Here is a 17,124-nt window from a genome sequence, read left to right as displayed (position 1 = left end):
CTTATCTTACAATGCTTGACATTGAAAAGTGTGTTACAAAAGATGCAAATAGATCATTACTAAAAGTAGATGAGAGAGATGATATGTTTTTTCTAAGAACAGGGAGATGATACGTGTATGTTAACCAATATCAATACATTCCCTAGGAGCATGACTATGGGTGCTCCTTCCATGAACTAAATCACATAATACGAATCGACGACAAGTTGGCCGTGGCCATCAGACACATCTCAATGCCCCATGGCCTGTCCGGATACCCTTGGCACAGTCGCCCGGACCATCCCCTTCGTGATCTCCTGTCTAGCCAACAGCTTCGTTTAGTCTCTTTTGGCCATGCGACGGTGCACTTCATTAATAGTCCTGACTTTCATATGTTCGAACTAAACACCTAACCCTCTGCATATTCCGAGTCCAAACTATATCCCTATATAGATAATCGACATAATTCTAACGTAGTGTACACTTAGGTGACAGTTGTGCAGCGCATATTCAACTTGATGCTGACGGCGTCCGGCGGGAACCCAGAATTCCATACAGCAGTTTGATTATTTGGCCAGTGTTGCTACACGTTGCATGCTCCCTCTCGTTTGTTTCTTTTTGCCGGCAATCACGCAACCACCAAGAGAAGTTTCATAACTGGCAAATTCTCCTACACATACGCATACGTAGTGACAGTGATACAGCCTCAATGATTGTAATTTGCAGAGGTCAGCATCACCAATTTCATTGTCATTTTCAGCCAGCATGCAGAGTCATTGGGTCACAGTTAATGTTTAACCATGAAATGGCATGTGCTACACTGTGACTGGTACACAAATGGAAATTAGAGGTCTCCTGACAATTGCCAGGATGACACCTCTACAAACCACATCATTGATCATATTTTACAAAGCCAAATCAACTTTCCAAAGTCAGCCACGTAATAGCAAATTCCACACCTACTATAAGCGAGCTCATCTACCGTTATAAAACTGGCTAAACTATATAGAGTTTACAAAGTATGATGCATACATGTGTACATCACTGGTGACAAAAAAAAGAGACTATTTACATAACTAAGGCAACATGAACGGGCCGGCCAGGCTAAGCCAGCCACGTCACAATGTCGCTGACGGCTGGCGGCGTAGGGGGGGCACCGGGTGGCTGACGACGGTGAAGGGGCCAAAGTGAGGCCTGCCGGGAAACAAGGTGGACATCGGCGACAGTCCCGGAGATGACGCGGCGGAGACGGTGGAACGGGTGGTGGCGTCACATGATGAGCCCGCTGGGAGCACCGTGCTGAACCCAGACAGGTGGTGATTCAGATTGTAGAGCGGGTACGGGGCACGGGAGGCGCGCAGCTCCGCCACCTCCCGCTGGAGCTTACGGTTCTCCCGTGCCAGCGCGTCGCAGCAGCGCTTCAGGCGCTCGCAGTCCGCCTCCGTCTGCTTCAGCTTCGTCCTGTGATAAACATGGTGTTAGATTTCCTCGCTCTTCTGTTTTGGAAAATGGTGACATCAAAAAATGGTATATAAATTACTGCTATATAAATTTTGTTACATACCTGGCTCTTCTGTTTTGGAACCAGACCTCAACTTGGCGCGGTCGAAGGCTCAGCCGGTTGGCTAAACAGCTCTTCTGTTCCTGTATATATGCCGAATGAATATCCAGCTATATCATCCACTTATTTTGATCGATTAAGAAAATATGCAGGCAGAAGGTGCATACCAGGGTTAGCGTGCTGTGCTCTTTGAAGCTACCCTCTAGAAACGCAGACTGTTCCTTGGACAGCCTCAGTTTCTTCCTCACCCTTCCACCTCCATTGTCTTCGTCCTCTGAACCTTCCTCATCAACTCCCTGTGCCACAGGAACCTCCATATGCATGGACGGCGGTGGCAAAGACCTCGCTATCGATGCTCTGCCATCCACCGGAACAGCAGCGTTCACATCAAACCCGCGTGAATTCGCACTCGCTGTACAGATAAAAAGACTCATCAGCATACAAAGACTTTTACAGACACAGAAGCTACGAGCACATAGCAACATATGGATAGACCTACTGGGATGGGAACCGAAAACCGATCAATTCAACAGCTTGTTCCGCAGGATTCTCTTCAACTCACCTGTTTGTGAAGAGGCTTGGCGAAAAGGGCTTGCTCTGACAGGCAGTTCGCGGCATGCTTCGTCGCTATCTTCTTCTCCCTCCGCAGTTTCTATGCTTATCCTCTGGTTATCTTGGTCAGCTCTTTGGGTAGCCGTTACTCGTAGCCCTAGCGCAAGGTCGTCGTGGTCTTCTCCTTGGCATGTCGCCGACGCAGGCATGGTGCTGGCCTTCACTGGAGCTGGAAGATCGCCTAGACTAAGCTCAAGCTCCATGTCAAGGAAAGGGAGGGGTCTTGGAGTGATGAGGCAAAGAGGGAACAAATAGCAAGTACCACATATATAGTAGTGGTCGGCCAATCAAGCAAGTAATCATCGGGTTTGATAAAATAAACTCAAACATGTTAAGTATCAGAGAACACGTTTGGATTGGATTGTTATCTATTGCTTGTCCCATCAACCTCCAATATTATATCATGTTTCCTTCTATTCCAATAATTTAAAAAAATATTATTTATAATGCTAGGCTAAGTGTGCAATCTATTTGAACTTTGAAACTACTCTTATGGAGAGGGTTAACTGGAGATTCATATTTCAACCGAGGTCCACAAAACTATCACTTTGACATTAAAAAAATAAGAGATTCTCAGAGAAGCATTATTACGAGCTATTATGACATTTGCATTTCTCCCACACATTAGGAAGATATAAGACGTTTTCTTTTCTCAAGGAAACAACCATTCTTGTCCTTCCAAGAAAAGGCATGGTTGAAAACCAAATAATTTATGCAACTAGTATCTAGAACACACTTTGTCTTTTCTTAACAAAATTACCGGTTTTGCCCTTCCAAGAAAAGGCATGGTTGAAAGCCAAACAATTTATTCAACTAATAGAGGATTATCATTAATTTGATCAATAATTGTGCTTTGCAAAAATAACATAGAATATGCTTTGTCACAAGATTGCTTGGAAAGTTATCTCTCCTTAAGAAATGATAAGCTTATCGGTAAGAGACAATTCTTACTGTAACAAAACCCGTATAGCAAGGCAGAATGCTCACTGAATTTATCACACTGACTGCTACGGCTGCCTATGGAAATAGGAGTAGTTGGTATCGTGATGTCCATATGTCAAAATCTGAGCTGCGATCATCTTCAAGCTGAGGTGGTCTAGATACTCCACAAATAAGTAGCCATGATGTGACTATCTGGAGTCTAATGTGTGGATAACATGTAACAAACCACTTTTTCAGAAGTTGTAAGAACCACTACACTAGGTAGCAAGTCCAATTGTGTAGCAGATGTCTACATTTCTAGAGTGGCTACGGTTGGATGACAGATCGTGTAGCAGTTGTCAACATTTCTAGAGTGGCTAAGGTTGGATGAGAGACTTGGAAAATATCTTTTTCCACGGATATGCAGGAGAACACACAAGTTAGTACAGGATACAAGCAAACTCCAACCGCCTACAACCCGAGGGCGATGAGACAAGATGCTCTGGTGATCCCCCACAAGAAGAAGTTGTGTTTGCAGTCCTTGTTGATCTTCTATATTGTGTGGCAGATTACACCTTGCAGGTGAATCATTTACCTAGAATTCTGCGACCATCCTTTTTTCCCTCTGAACTTGACAGGTACAGATTGCAGCAGACGGGGAGCTGCAGAGGCACAGGTGTAGAACTGCTTCCAAGGTGAAGATCAGAAGCTGCATCCCTTTCAATCTCATTAATCTGCAAAGGGAGACCTTGCCAGCAGGGTTTTGTGTGGAAGCGCAACCATTTCCATCTGAGCTTCTTATTTTGATCTGAAGTGTCTAATCAAAATGGCTACAAGCCTTGGGCAAGTTTCATCAGTATGAACTATGAAGCTCTAACATGACCACTCGTTCAGACAGTATAAGAGTGATGAGCCCCATTGAATTTGCCCCCATGCATAAGTATTATATTGAGCGCGGGGTCGTGGGCTCGAATCTTCCAGTTTTGACTCCAGTCGGACAAGATTCTGGATCATGCTGATCAAGCAGCCCCTATGCACATGAACTCTCATTTCTTATCCATGGGCGTGCCCGTCTCCAGTGACAAGGATCAGAGATTATAGAGACAAAGAACGGTTCTTTGTCCTTTGTCGTAGTTGCAACAGAAAAGTTGAGGACTTTCACTTTCAGACCTTAACATACACCTACACATTGCTTTCACTAAAATTTCAGCCATAATCTAGTTTGACAACTAGACCAGTAATATGTGTAAAATATTGTTTGAATATATATTTGGGCAGATAAAGTACAGGGAAGGCTGTTCGGCATGGCCAAAGGTACATATATACAAAGGGCAAACTGCCTCTTGACAACTTGTAGATTTGAAACTAATAATGTACAGGAAAAGTGAATGAGCTGAGGTCACCCTTTTGTTCTCACAGAATATTTAATTACAAAACTGATTAGATTTCTTTGCAGATAGACACGATATGACTGTTTGATTTTGGGGAACACTTTGACTCAGTTGAAAGGGCGGATGAGTTTTATGCAAAATAATGTCTTTGTGGAATATAAGCTTTCATAAATCCTTGTTATGGTTAACTAATTTAAAATATTCTCTGACAACAGAAGTCAACTAATATATCATCTATAACTCGCTAACCAATAGCTTGCTTTTTAAGGAATCGTGGTTCGTGGACTGAAGCAACAACACTAAACCCTGGAACAGTACTTACTTTTCAAAATCCGGGCACGTCAATGGATCTTTAGGTTTTAAATTTTTTGTTGAGAAGTTCCTGATAATATTTTGGTGTTGCTAAGTAAATTTCTGATAGCGAAGTGTTATAAAACTGCATTTGGGGTATGAAAACAGCTACGGATCAGAATATAAATGATTCGATGGCACATCGTTGTGTGCTAGAAACCTTCTGCAGTTATATTATGAAACAAGCCTCCCAGTTACAACAATTTGTCGGTAAGAAAAGGATCATTCAATGAATCATTAGGAGAAAGGTTGTGACATCTATCCTGTGATATTTTACTATGTATTGGAGCAACGTACAGCTACCGGGAAGTATGAAAAGTTATTAAAAATTCATAAAATACAGTGAACAAATGAAAACAATAAACCTCCATAAGTTTTTTTGACCGGAAACAACACGACTTTGCTGTGTGTATTTTTATTGTTTTTCAAATATAAATGTACAAGGAAAAGAAAGAAGCAGAATAAAACCTACAACAGGGGTCTGAGCTAGCCCCAAAGAGGTAAACAACGAAAAAACAAGCAGAAAGCTCCACTGACTAGCTCAGGATACATGAAAATGGAAACAAGGCCCTTAATGGATTTTTTTTACCCAGTTCTAAAAACTGTTCCATCTCTTTCTCTTCGAACTATGCAAAATCCACCGTAGCTCCTCTTTAAACTTGCCTCCGCTACAAATGAAAAGAGACTGTGAATGTCAATCCAGTTGCCCGAGACCCCATTTAAAAGAACAACAGTTTTGGAAGTCGTTAGCAGAGAAATCATCCACAAAACCCACCTGCTTATAAGATCCTCATGTTCTCAGGATGGCAAATAAAGCCTCCCATGATACGGCGTCAAACACTTTGGTGAAGTCAAGTTTGAGGACCAAGGCTTTCTTCTGTCTTTTCCTGCAAGTTTGTATAAGGTCCATCGCACACAGGAGGTTGTCGGCTATGGATCTTTTCTTGATGAAACCAGGCTTTTTCGACAAAGATGATGAAACCAGATTGATCAGTAGCCACCAGCAAAGTGATTAGATCCTGAAGCCTACCCGCCAAAAACCTTTGTAATCCGCTTTACAGAGCAGTTAAAAAGGGAAATCAGTCTGAAATTGCTGGGGGGTAGAATCATATTCATATATGACATGTTAATTCTGTTCCAGCTGCACAGACCCATTGAAGAATGGGTCAAAGAAAATAAACATGTCTCCTTTGAGAATATTGGCAGAAGTCCTGATAAAGCGCAGAAGTGGAACCATCCAGAGCTTTTATTCAGCTACCGATAAATATCTCCAAAGCAGAGTGAGAGCCTGGGACACTTACAGTACACATCAATCAGCGCGTCGACCACCAACGCGCCTCACTCCGCAGCACTTTGATATGCATACTCATGTTCTTTCCTGCCGCCAGTATAATGGCAAGCGCAGAGCAAGCACTGACAGTACTAGCTAGCCCAAAGCTGCGTCCCCCAAACGAGACATGTTTCTCCTCTCCACTAAAGAACATAAACTCTTGGTCCAATTCAAGCATGAACAGGTTTGCATCCGCTAAAGAACATATTGTTTCTCCTCTCCACTTACCTACCTAGTGCAAGAATCTAGCTAACGCAACAATAATTCCCACCATATCGATGCGGTAATTTTCCATCTTTCAGAACTGAGAAGCGAGCAGAGCAATGATCTGAATAAACTGACGCGGTTGTAGCCTGCAGGCTGCGGCAGAACGCTAGTTGCAGTGCAGGAATAACCTGCGTGCTTAGTGTGACGTGATGCAGGTCGTAGGCATTCTTCTCGACGTAGATCCCGGCTCACCAGCCCGGTGACGGCGAGTACCTGCGTCCTTCCGCCAGCAAGATTCGATCAATCCACGGTAAAAGAATGTCGAGAATCACGCGCGGAGTGCGTGGGATCCGTTCGAGTTCAGTGAGCAGCGGAGAAGAGCACCACCGGCGGCCACCGTGAGAGGAGGAGGAGGGCGTGGGGGTCGCGCTTCGTCTCGTCGCCGTCGTTCCTCACGCCAGAGACTCGTGCAGCAGCGAGGGGATGCGCGCCGGAGCGGGACGGGACGCAGGCCAGCTCTGCTACGGGTAAGACCAGCTGTGCTGGATCGCTTTTGGTCCCACATCATCGATTTACAACGTTCTGCGCCGATTTATAGGAGTTTTTTCTCTGCACAACTATCATCAAGTAGCAATAGAGTAGGGTCAGGGTGTACTGTATCTTGAATCTACTTCTTTGATCTTCTTTTCTTTTAATGCCATTAGCAGAGGGCGGTTCCAAGGCTGTTAGAAGAATGGCTTTGAAGCACCGATTGAAAAAATGTGTTGAGGGGGTTACATGTGGAAACTACGGGGATGATAAGCTAGAAAAGCGAGGCTTCATGAATTTTATCTTGGAACCACTTGAGCAATAGCTTGGCCATCTGACAGTAATCAGTGTGTGAAAACTGCTAGTCTCTGGTTCATGTTCCGTTGAAATGCCCTGCCGTGCAATGAACCATTAATTAATCACAATGCATTTCAATATTCTAATCAAACAAGCAAAGTGGCAACACCCTTTGGGCAGAGAAAACATGATAAATTTGGTTATGGGCCAATAGCCAGTCATGGACATGTAAAAGGAAAGCTGCATGTAGCACAAAGCATAAAATGCTTCCACTTTACAAGCAGGAGAAGCTAAGCAATCCACTTCCAAGTGATGCATACATAACCCTGTATTTTTCCTGAACATATAGCGGTTATCCTGCAAGTTCAAATATTAGCAATTATGGTTATCCTGCAGTGAAACAATTGGATTCAGAATCTGAACATGGTATTCAGAAAATAGCTTTGTTGTCTCAGCCTTATTTATTTTATGTTGAAGATTAGTGCTGTATTTGCTGTCCTTCAGTTTTATTTTCCTTCTAATGCTTAATGCTAGTTGTCTCAGCCTTATTTATTTTATTGAATCCAGAGGTAACGGCAGGTGTTGGATCAACTATTTGGCCATGCTTGGCTGTTGATATTTCGCACATTATAAAATCATGCTATCTATTTTATTCATTGCAGGTTATGACCTAACCCACACGTAGCAAAGGCATGAGGCAATAAAGGGGATTCACTGGGAATCTATTTGGATGCACTTGCGTTTTTGTAGATGGATGCACTGCTAGTTCACCCTGTAGTTAAACTTGATGGGTGGGTGCAGCAGTGTCTTCTGTTTTGCTCGATGCAAGTTATTGCCACTTGCCAAGGTTTCACTCTGTCTATTGTAAGTGAAATACAATAAAACCGAAACCACTCCAAAATTTTGCACAAAAGCTAGTTCTGAAAACCCATGTGCTCTTTTTTTGTTCAGAAGGAGAGTATGCTGATAAAAATTCACAAGAAGGGACCCTTTAAAACAACTACATGAGTTGTTGACGAAAAGTGAGCTTGCTGAGGTGATTATTCGTAACATGTATTTAGCTTTCCTCTATGTATTTATCATCAGTCCTAGTGGAGCATGTACTGTTCTTTCCCTCAAGAGAGGTACAATTTTTCTTGCAATAGTGGCGATATATGATTTAAATAAAGTCAGAGAACCCTTAAAATAACCTTGCTATTGAAATCCCAGCATCACTGACTTGTCAAACCTTGCTATATACAGATTGCAGTTTAGTTGTACGATGATTCTACGGAAGATCATGTTGACTGCCTGTGAATTTAAAGAATTCATCGTCACATCAATCTCCATTTCTTTGTGAATCTGACGGCTTATCTTGTTTCTCTCAGGTAGTACATCGTGGCTGAGGATATAAAGCAAAGGCCAATGTGCCATGTGAGATCGGCCGAGCCGATGAAATAGCATTGACAGAGCTTATATCCAGCGGTGCTTTGAAGGACGCTAGTGTAGTAGAACAGATGTGAGCTTGACTTGCTCATCTGCAGGTTCCAAGAGACGATACAAAGAGCTACTGGCTTCCTGCTTGACTGCAAGCAAGTTCCTGATATACTTGTAAAGAACCATTTGAGTTGTTGATGCTGCAGCAACATGCTAGTTTTGGAATGGGATTCTATTGCCGGGGCATATTTTTGGGGCATTGCCAAATGCCGATGGAAAATCCAGCCGGGTGTGAACCGGCCTGAACCGTCAAGAGTTCATCTGGACCAAGAAGAACATGACGGCACCTACTGGAAATTAATGCGTAACGCCAGGTGTGTTTACAACAACAAAAAGTGAAATGCAGCCGGGAATACATGCGAGGATGCAGATCTCGAGGTGAGCGTAGCGAGCATATATGTTTTATGTGGCATCAATCAAGTAGTCCTGTGCTTTGAGACTCGGTCTATCTGCGTAAACAAAATATTTCCACTGTTAGTTGTTTGGATGTTATGTAGTAGCCAGCTCAATTTTGTGTTCTTTTCCCAAGTCCGATCAAATATAATACGTATGCAGCAACTAGCAAACGTTGGTTGGTATATACGTATATCATTCTTGTGATAGTTGAAGAGAAGAATTCCTGTCAGGGAGAGAAAAGGCTTTCATCAAAGAAGATGAGATAGGAAGAGCATATGCTTATCATCTTATATGATTGCTCATACACTGACAAATTCTATTGATTCCCCACCACCACCGCCAGTGGCTACTGCTGTTTCCCTCGAGCTGTTCCTCCTCCCACCTGAATCTGCTGGTTGGCACCAAGAGGAGATGATGAAGATGGCCTCTTCTGCCTGCAGGACGCCCCTGCTCCTTTTCCTGCAGGTGGTGCTGGAGGGCCGAGGGGACAGACGGGCAGTGGCCGCATGTGACTTCTTGTTGCCGGAGCTGTACGGCGGCCGATGCGTTCTTGGCAAGGATGCTGGACGTGGGGTGGTGGAGGCAAGGATGACAATGTTTGAATTTGCAACGGCACGAACATGCAAGGAAACAAACACAAGAGGCTACTAGTCTCTGAAGTCTGAACCCAGCAAGCCAAATTGTTCTTCCTCGCTTCACAGACCCAAGGAGGCTTCTCTAGTTCAGGTTCTTAAGTCACCCAAGCAGCATTAGCACCAACAATCAGCATCACATGCATATACTGTACCTGAAATAATTCCTTTTCGAAGTGGCTGATAGTGCAGCCTTCCACCAGTCATCAAACCTAAGAAAGGGCATTTAGTTTAACTTTGTTGCAGTTAGGAATAATCATCAGAGGCATCGAAATCTAGACCTGCAAAATGCTATGGCAAACTAGCTAATGTTTCTTTACTTCTGAAACTAGAAACTATTTGCCTACGTGTTCATTGTTCAGAGTAGTTAAATCAATCTTATTTTCCTTGGACCCGACCAAAGCGGGCGCCAATTCATAACAGGAGAAAATGTTGAGACAGATGACTCATGTCTTCTTACAAGCCAGAACCAGAGAGAAAGGGGAAACCAAAGAAGAAAGACAACACAAGCACAAACCACAGAGCTAAGAAGAAAAACTACAGAAGGGGAAAGATCACAAACGGGCAGATGCAGCACTCATGGAGGCAGGTAAACATTTCCCAGAGTTAAGATGAACCAAAACACAAATGCATACGGATACATCATGTCCTACAGATGTACGGCGATTCTCTGTCGCTTCATAGATTACAACGAGTTTGCTACGATGGTGCAAACTGGGAACTGATAGTTATCAGTACAAATATGGGAAATTGTTGATGGTATGCAACTGCAAAACGGTATAAATCAGCCATGGGCAGATAGATAGACGATGAGACAGAGGCACGAAATCTTGTTGTCCTCATTTTCCAATTAATTTAGCTATTTCTCTTCGGTGCCTCCAGTCTCTTGAAGAACAAAACATAGTCAGTAAAAGCAAACTGGGACTATTGGGAACTTTGAACAAAAGGGAAGTAAAGCTGGACAGCAAATGAGTGTTAGAAAAAATACCTTAGGCGGGATATTTTGTTGATCTGCTCCGCTTCCTTTAACTTCGGGCACATGGATATCTCCACAGTCTTTATTTTTGCAACTGCCTTTGCTCCACCAATTGAAACTAGGTTTGGACAATCCTTGATCACCAATTTCTCAAGTGATGCAAGATTACCGAGCCAAATGTCACTTGGAATGGATGTTATACCGGTGCATCCACCCATGTTCAGTGAGACAAGGGAGGTGAGGTTCCGTAGGCAGTTAAGAACATATGGAGAGGCATCCCCACATCGCATTAAGCTGAGCCTTTGAAGAGATGATGGCAGTGCTAATCCTTGTTGCCAGCTGAGACTTGGGCACTGTAAAACCTCCATATGTTTTAGATTAGAAAAACTCCCAAACCTTTCAGCTGGAAGAGAAAGTAACTCGTGACAATGTCTGATGTTAATTTCCTCAATAGCAGGTAGATATTCTTGTGTTAGGAGGTCATCAAGCGTGGACAATTTATCACAGTATATAACTGTTAGGATCCTAAGGGATGAGAATGCTGTAAGGCTGCCTCCAATAGATGCAAGAGCTTTGCATCTAATGATTAACTCCCGTAGAGATGGAAGACTCCACATTTCTAGATCAATGGATGTGACAAACTCCCATTCCAAATGAAAGTAGGTGAGGGAGCAGCAGTCAATAGTCCAAAAGAGACCAGAACTATGCAGGCCGAGTTTCTTAAGGGACGACGATACCAATCTTTGGGAGCAGAATTTTGGACAATGGTGCACCTCCAGTTCTTCAAGGAAATGAAAATCCCCAAACTTCTCAGTTGCTACTGATGCTAACATGTTGCACTTTTTAATTCTTATTTTCTTGATGGCTGGTACATAATCGGGATGCAGAAAATGCTCGATGCTTGATATATTGTCGCACCCATCAATGGTTACCTCTTCCAGGCACAAGAATATAGCAACTGCAGGTATCGCATTTATGTTTATTCCACGTGAGATAAAGGGAGGTGATATGCTCCCAAGTTGAAAACAACATTCAAAAGTAAGTGATTTTAAGCTTGTCAGGTTTTTTGGTTGAAACCAACTTGGGAGCGAGATACTGTCATAATATTTTAGGACGAGAGACTTCAGACTGAGAGGAGGCTGCAGAACTTCAACCACTTCTATATCATTGTTGGGGATATAAAGCCCATGGTAATATATGGCATGATCCTCAGGCTTCCCCATATCCAGTTTCAACCCATGAAGATATTTCTTATTCTTCAGGTCTGCTTCTGCGGCATGATCCTTACTTAGCACGCGAACATCAATAAGCTGCAAGTGCCCACGAAACCGGTTCAGATTCTTTAGTAACGTAAATTCTCTGCACTTATTGGTGTGACCAAGACACATACGACGCCCATCATAATATGTTAATCCAACTGATTCGAACTTCCGTAAACTAATCAACTTAATAAAGCCATCGGGCAAGCTCTCTAGCCTGCAATTCTTGGCATATAAAATCCGCAAATGATAAAGCCAACAAAATGTTGAAGGAATTTTCTTCAAAGGACGAGCTTTGACGATCTCAATGTACCGAAGATGCTTCCAGTTGCCAATATTATCTGGTAACTCATCTGTGGAGACACAAGAAATGACGCGCATACGCGGAAGTTTAGTACACCATTTGCTCATTACAAAGCCTGCTTTCTTCTTTAAATCCTTCTTGCAAATTATGGTACGCAACTTTGTGTACTTGCATAGCCTCAACAAGCTGGAATCATCAAACTCACTGCTAGGGAGTACATAGAGATGACGAACATTTTGGGGAACCTTATCCAAGTCACTCTTATTTCTTAAGATGCAACAATCCTGCTTTGAAACCATTTGTGCCATATCATGTAGCAAGTCATGAATGACATATCTACTGCTGATTTTTTGGAAGAAGGATCGTGTGACAAGGTCTTCAAAATACTGATAACCAATATCTTGAATCGGAATACCACCTTGAGGATCCACAAGGCCTTCTGCCGCCCAAATTTCAACTAAGAGTGTCTTATCAAATTTGTAATCTTTGGGGTACACAGCACAAAATGCAAAGCATTGCTTCAAATAGAACGGTAAATACATGTAGCTCAACCGAAGTGCAGGCAAAATGTCAGTCTCCTCTTGTTTCAACTCCCACAGTTCACTCTCACGTATGGAATTCCAATGCGATGCTTGAAGGTCCATGCTTAACATGCGCCCTAGAGTTTTTGCGGCCAAAGGTGAACCCTTCAGCTTAGGAAGTATACATTTACCAATGTGCTCTAACTCAGGATCACTGTTAGAACCCTCTGATCCAAACGCACACAATTTGAAGAAATTCCAAAAGATGTCGTCCTTCAGACCTTCAACTATAATCGGCTCCATTGTGCGTACCCCCTGGGAAACATTTGGACATCTAGTGGTGACCAACATTGTACTTCCATCTAGGGCACTTCTAAAAGGTGCACAAAACCTCTTCCAACACTGCCCATTTTCCTTCAAGGCATCATCCCACGTGTCATCAAGAACTATCAATAACCTTTTGTTGTTCACATGGTTAGAGAGAGCACGCTGAAGAGAATCCAAATTATCACTGGTTGCCTCATTTCCAGTACATGATTGTATTACTTCTTTAGTTAACCTCTTCACATCAAAGTCATCTAAAACACAAATCCAAATTATCAGTTCAAAGTGAGATTTCACTTGTTGATGGCTACAAATATGTTGGGCCAATGTAGTCTTTCCAACACCACCAATTCCAACAATTGGCAAAACAGGAAGATCCAATGCTCTTGATTCATTACTAACATGGTTGCTTGCTGATGCATTGATTGAACTAGTTTTAGTTGCTCTCTTGCGTTTTGAAATTGTAGGTACATTGAGAAATCCCAATAGCTGCTTTAGTTCCTTGTCACGACCAAATATTTTTGTTTCATTTGGCAAGGATGTGGTCTCTGGCCTGACTAATTTGTCAAAGCATCGTGTAACTCCACGAAGCCCCATATTTTCTAGCTGACTTGAAAGATGGTTCAACCTCAATTGTTTTTCGACAAAGGATGGATTTTATTGACTCAAAACGAAGCATCAAGTAAATACAAACACAGTGAGCACACACCCGGCCTCTGCATAGCTAAGATGCACACAGCCAACACCAACACACACAGGAAAACCCGCTGGCAAATAGCAAAGTCATATAAGACCAAAGCTATGCCTAAACGAGAAAAAAAACAAATCGAACAAATCTGCGATCGACAAAATACAACAACAACTGTATCCGCACCAACCATCTCATGACACCATAATGACAATGAGGTTCTTCAACAGCAACGCCTTCATGAAGGGAGCGACGCTCTACGGCACCGTCATCGGATCCAGCCATCAAAGGTCAGATTCTAAGTTTTCACCCTGAAGAACCAGTCTGAGCAAATCCGAGCAATGCCTTCAACAAGGTAACGACACAAAGCATCGCCCTTGCCATGTATGACCAACTTGTGCCAGACCTAGGTTTTCACCCCGGAGCTCAAGACCAGGTACTTGAGAAGCACCACCATTTGAGTCAATCATATGTTGTCGTCACCACTTTTCCACAATCCAAGCAGCTGCATGTGCTGGGCTAGAAAGCCGACCTCCGCCACTGCACAACCTTACCCTCTGCGTCAAGCCGTCGTCCATATATTGCATCTCACGGTCAAAGGCAACCACCAGATCAGAAAGGAGAAATCCTCGCGAAGATCTTTCGGTGGTCTTCGCAATCCGTAGATAGACGCCACACAAAGCCAGAGTGATCACTATGGACCAACACGTACGGTGCAGCACATCATCATCATCGTTGATTGCCACCTCGCCGAAGAGAGTTTTGTCCAAGCCATCGACCTAGGAGCCGACATGGCCGGATCTGAAGCACGGAAAGCAGAATTGTCCGGCAGCCAAGAACCATGGCGCTGCATCACGCATGGCAGCAGCACCCATAGTTTCTTGGCCTAACTCCACCGAGACGTGGTCAGGCCCAATGCCAAGTAGCAGCCCAGCCGCCACACAAGCAATCAGATCTGATCATCACGTCGCACATGCCTCACGCCCCGACACAGCCTCGCTGCCATGCCGCCGGTGATCGCTGCTGCGCCCCACGTGAGGACACCGAGAACAGCCACCGGTCGTCGGGATCCCGGACGAGTCCCGACGCACGCCGACGTGCCGCCCGGAGCTGCCGCCCTACAGACCGGAGGCCGCCGCGGGAAGGCGCCCCGCCGCCGCCGTCGGCCGCGCGGGCTTCGCCAGGAGGCGTCCTCCAGCGGCGGCGCGGCGGCGAGACGAGAAAGGAGCGGCGGCGGCGCTACGAGAACGGTCGCGCCCGAGTCGCCCAGGGCTAGGCGACGCGGGGCGTTTTTTTTAATCTTGATCGAGCTTGACCTAGCTCTCGTCCTTCAACCTCAATTGTACATCATTCAGTTTGTTGAAGCTGCCTTGTACGACGGTATGAAAGAAGTCAATGAAAGAAGATTGGCTTGCATTGCCCTCCACTTGTACCTTCTTCTCGTACCATCCAAATTCATCAAGAAGATCCTCGGCCTCAGCTACTGCATCCTTGAGATTAGGAAGGAGCTTGGCCACAACAGGTTCGTGGCTTCTCCACTCTGCTTTATTAACGAGGTCGTACATTGCAGGAAGGGTGTCCCTGAGGCGTTGTAGGCCACTCTCCAACTGCAACACATGGTCCTGGAGAATCTGCTCCTGTGAGCCACTCCATCGGGAGTAAAGAGAGGGAATGGCAGATTTGGCCCATTGAAACAAAGTGACACATTCGTTGACGGCACCAACGACCCCAACAGCGGATAAGCTCATGCTGGCTGGAATAGACATCTATATCCGTTCTGCGAGCAAGCGGTCGATGCAATTAGCATTGAGGAAGTAATTGTTCTAGTCAGATTATATAACAAGCTGACTATTTGTATACAACAAACCAACTATTGTAGTGATTATTTTCTCAAATATGTTTCCATAAAAAAATCCCATGAAGTTAGTTTCAACTGATAAGTTAGAGAAATGTCATGAAATGAGAATTAGTTGATAAATTTTAAATACTTCTTTGCAACTGTTAAGTGTTAACCCCTGACCAGAAATCACGTACGTAAAACATACAACGGAATATTCAAGTGAGATTCATTCACACATGAAACTCATTTTAATTATGATTTATGCAAGTGATATCTTTTCTTCAACTTTAGAGCTAAAATAGTGGGCTGGGTTCTATGTTGAACAAAACATGGGAAAATACAGAAGGTTACGGGGAACGAGGATAGAGAAATGAAGTCGTAGAAGAAAGCAAGGTTCAAGGCTCACCTCGACCCGTGCTGCTTGCCGTCGAAGAGCGATTCAGCGTCAAATGCGCAGCAGCAGGAACTAGAAAGAGGAGAGAAATCTTGGATGGGTGTGAGGGAGACGGAGCCTAACAATAACAATGTTTTGGAAAAAGCCAATTCTAGGCGGAGAAACCAACCATGGTCACGGCCGGCCTCACAACTTTGTCCGCCTGCGGCAACAATGAGGTGACATACATATATGATCCCTCAATTCCTAAATATAAGTATTTGTATAGATTCAACAAGTGACTACATACAGAGCAAAATGAATGAATCTACACTCTAAAATGCATCTATATACATCCGTATGTTGTTCACAGTGAAATCTCTACAAAGACTTATATTTAGGAATGGAGGGAGTAGATATCATCGTATCTTAAGTTTGTGATGCTAGCTGCTCCTTGTTGCATATCCTAGTTTTTTTCCAAGCTGGACACGGTCACTAAGACAAATGAATTGAATACACAGCAAGCTGAGTACTGACAAACTGTTTTCTTTAGTTACTGAAACCTCACAGGTGCTACAAGAGTGGTTCATGGATAGAACACCAGTAAGAGTGGCAAAAGAAGTAGAGGATGCCACTCCAGTAGCAACAGAAATGGGCAAAAACGTCACCTTTCGATGATCGAGGCCAAGGGGATCGAATGCTTAGCAAGGTGAAACGAAGGCCACCGATTTGGCTGCACCCAAGAACACAGATGACCAATCCACGCGGCGAGATGCATATGCTGCAGAAGCCTAGACACCAGTATTTGTTTGGCTACAAGAATTCTTCAGACGTCCAGGACACACCTCAAAGCCACTGCATTATTGGAGGTCATCACATACAGGCTTTCATTCATTTAGTTAAATCTACGACGGAGTTTGCACTTCCAACAGTGTCTTGCTATTAAGTGTGAAGATAACTAACTGATAACATCGCTAGTTAGTGGGATCCTCGGCAAGTTCCCGGTGCCATCAGAACCAGCTGTTACAAGTGTTAGATGTGTATAGCCCTTTTCGGTTTATCCCCATTGTATAAGGGGTCTCTTGCACTTTATCTTACACATGTATATGTACTGCCTTTGGCCCTCCTGTCAATATAGTTGCTGATTATCCAACATGG

The 17,124-nt window shown here is 43.9% G+C and overlaps 2 protein-coding genes across 2 annotated transcripts; both read right to left on the bottom strand.

Moving 5' to 3' along the window:
* Nucleotides 1–806: 806 nt before the first annotated feature.
* LOC125539762 (homeobox-leucine zipper protein HOX7-like) lies at nucleotides 807–2,400 on the bottom strand. Its single transcript, XM_048703273.1, has 4 exons — nucleotides 2,103–2,400; nucleotides 1,708–1,952; nucleotides 1,544–1,623; nucleotides 807–1,440 (listed from the first exon to the last, which is right to left on the bottom strand). Exons 1-4 carry the CDS (start codon nucleotides 2,353–2,355, stop codon nucleotides 1,098–1,100), a joined length of 921 nt encoding a protein of 306 aa, XP_048559230.1. The 5' UTR covers nucleotides 2,356–2,400; the 3' UTR covers nucleotides 807–1,097.
* Nucleotides 2,401–10,366: 7,966 nt separating this feature from the next.
* LOC125533183 (putative disease resistance protein RGA1) lies at nucleotides 10,367–15,523 on the bottom strand. The gene is made up of 5 exons (XM_048696928.1): nucleotides 15,089–15,523; nucleotides 12,553–13,693; nucleotides 12,208–12,269; nucleotides 10,670–12,157; nucleotides 10,367–10,448 (listed from the first exon to the last, which is right to left on the bottom strand). Exons 1-5 carry the CDS (start codon nucleotides 15,517–15,519, stop codon nucleotides 10,367–10,369), a joined length of 3,204 nt encoding a protein of 1,067 aa, XP_048552885.1. The 5' UTR covers nucleotides 15,520–15,523.
* Between the last annotated feature and the right edge of the window lie 1,601 nt (nucleotides 15,524–17,124).

The sequence above is a fragment of the Triticum urartu genome, chromosome 1 (assembly GCF_003073215.2).
Source record: "Triticum urartu cultivar G1812 chromosome 1, Tu2.1, whole genome shotgun sequence".
Lineage (NCBI taxonomy): Eukaryota > Viridiplantae > Streptophyta > Magnoliopsida > Poales > Poaceae > Triticum > Triticum urartu.
This window is presented reverse-complemented; position numbering and strand designations above follow the sequence as displayed.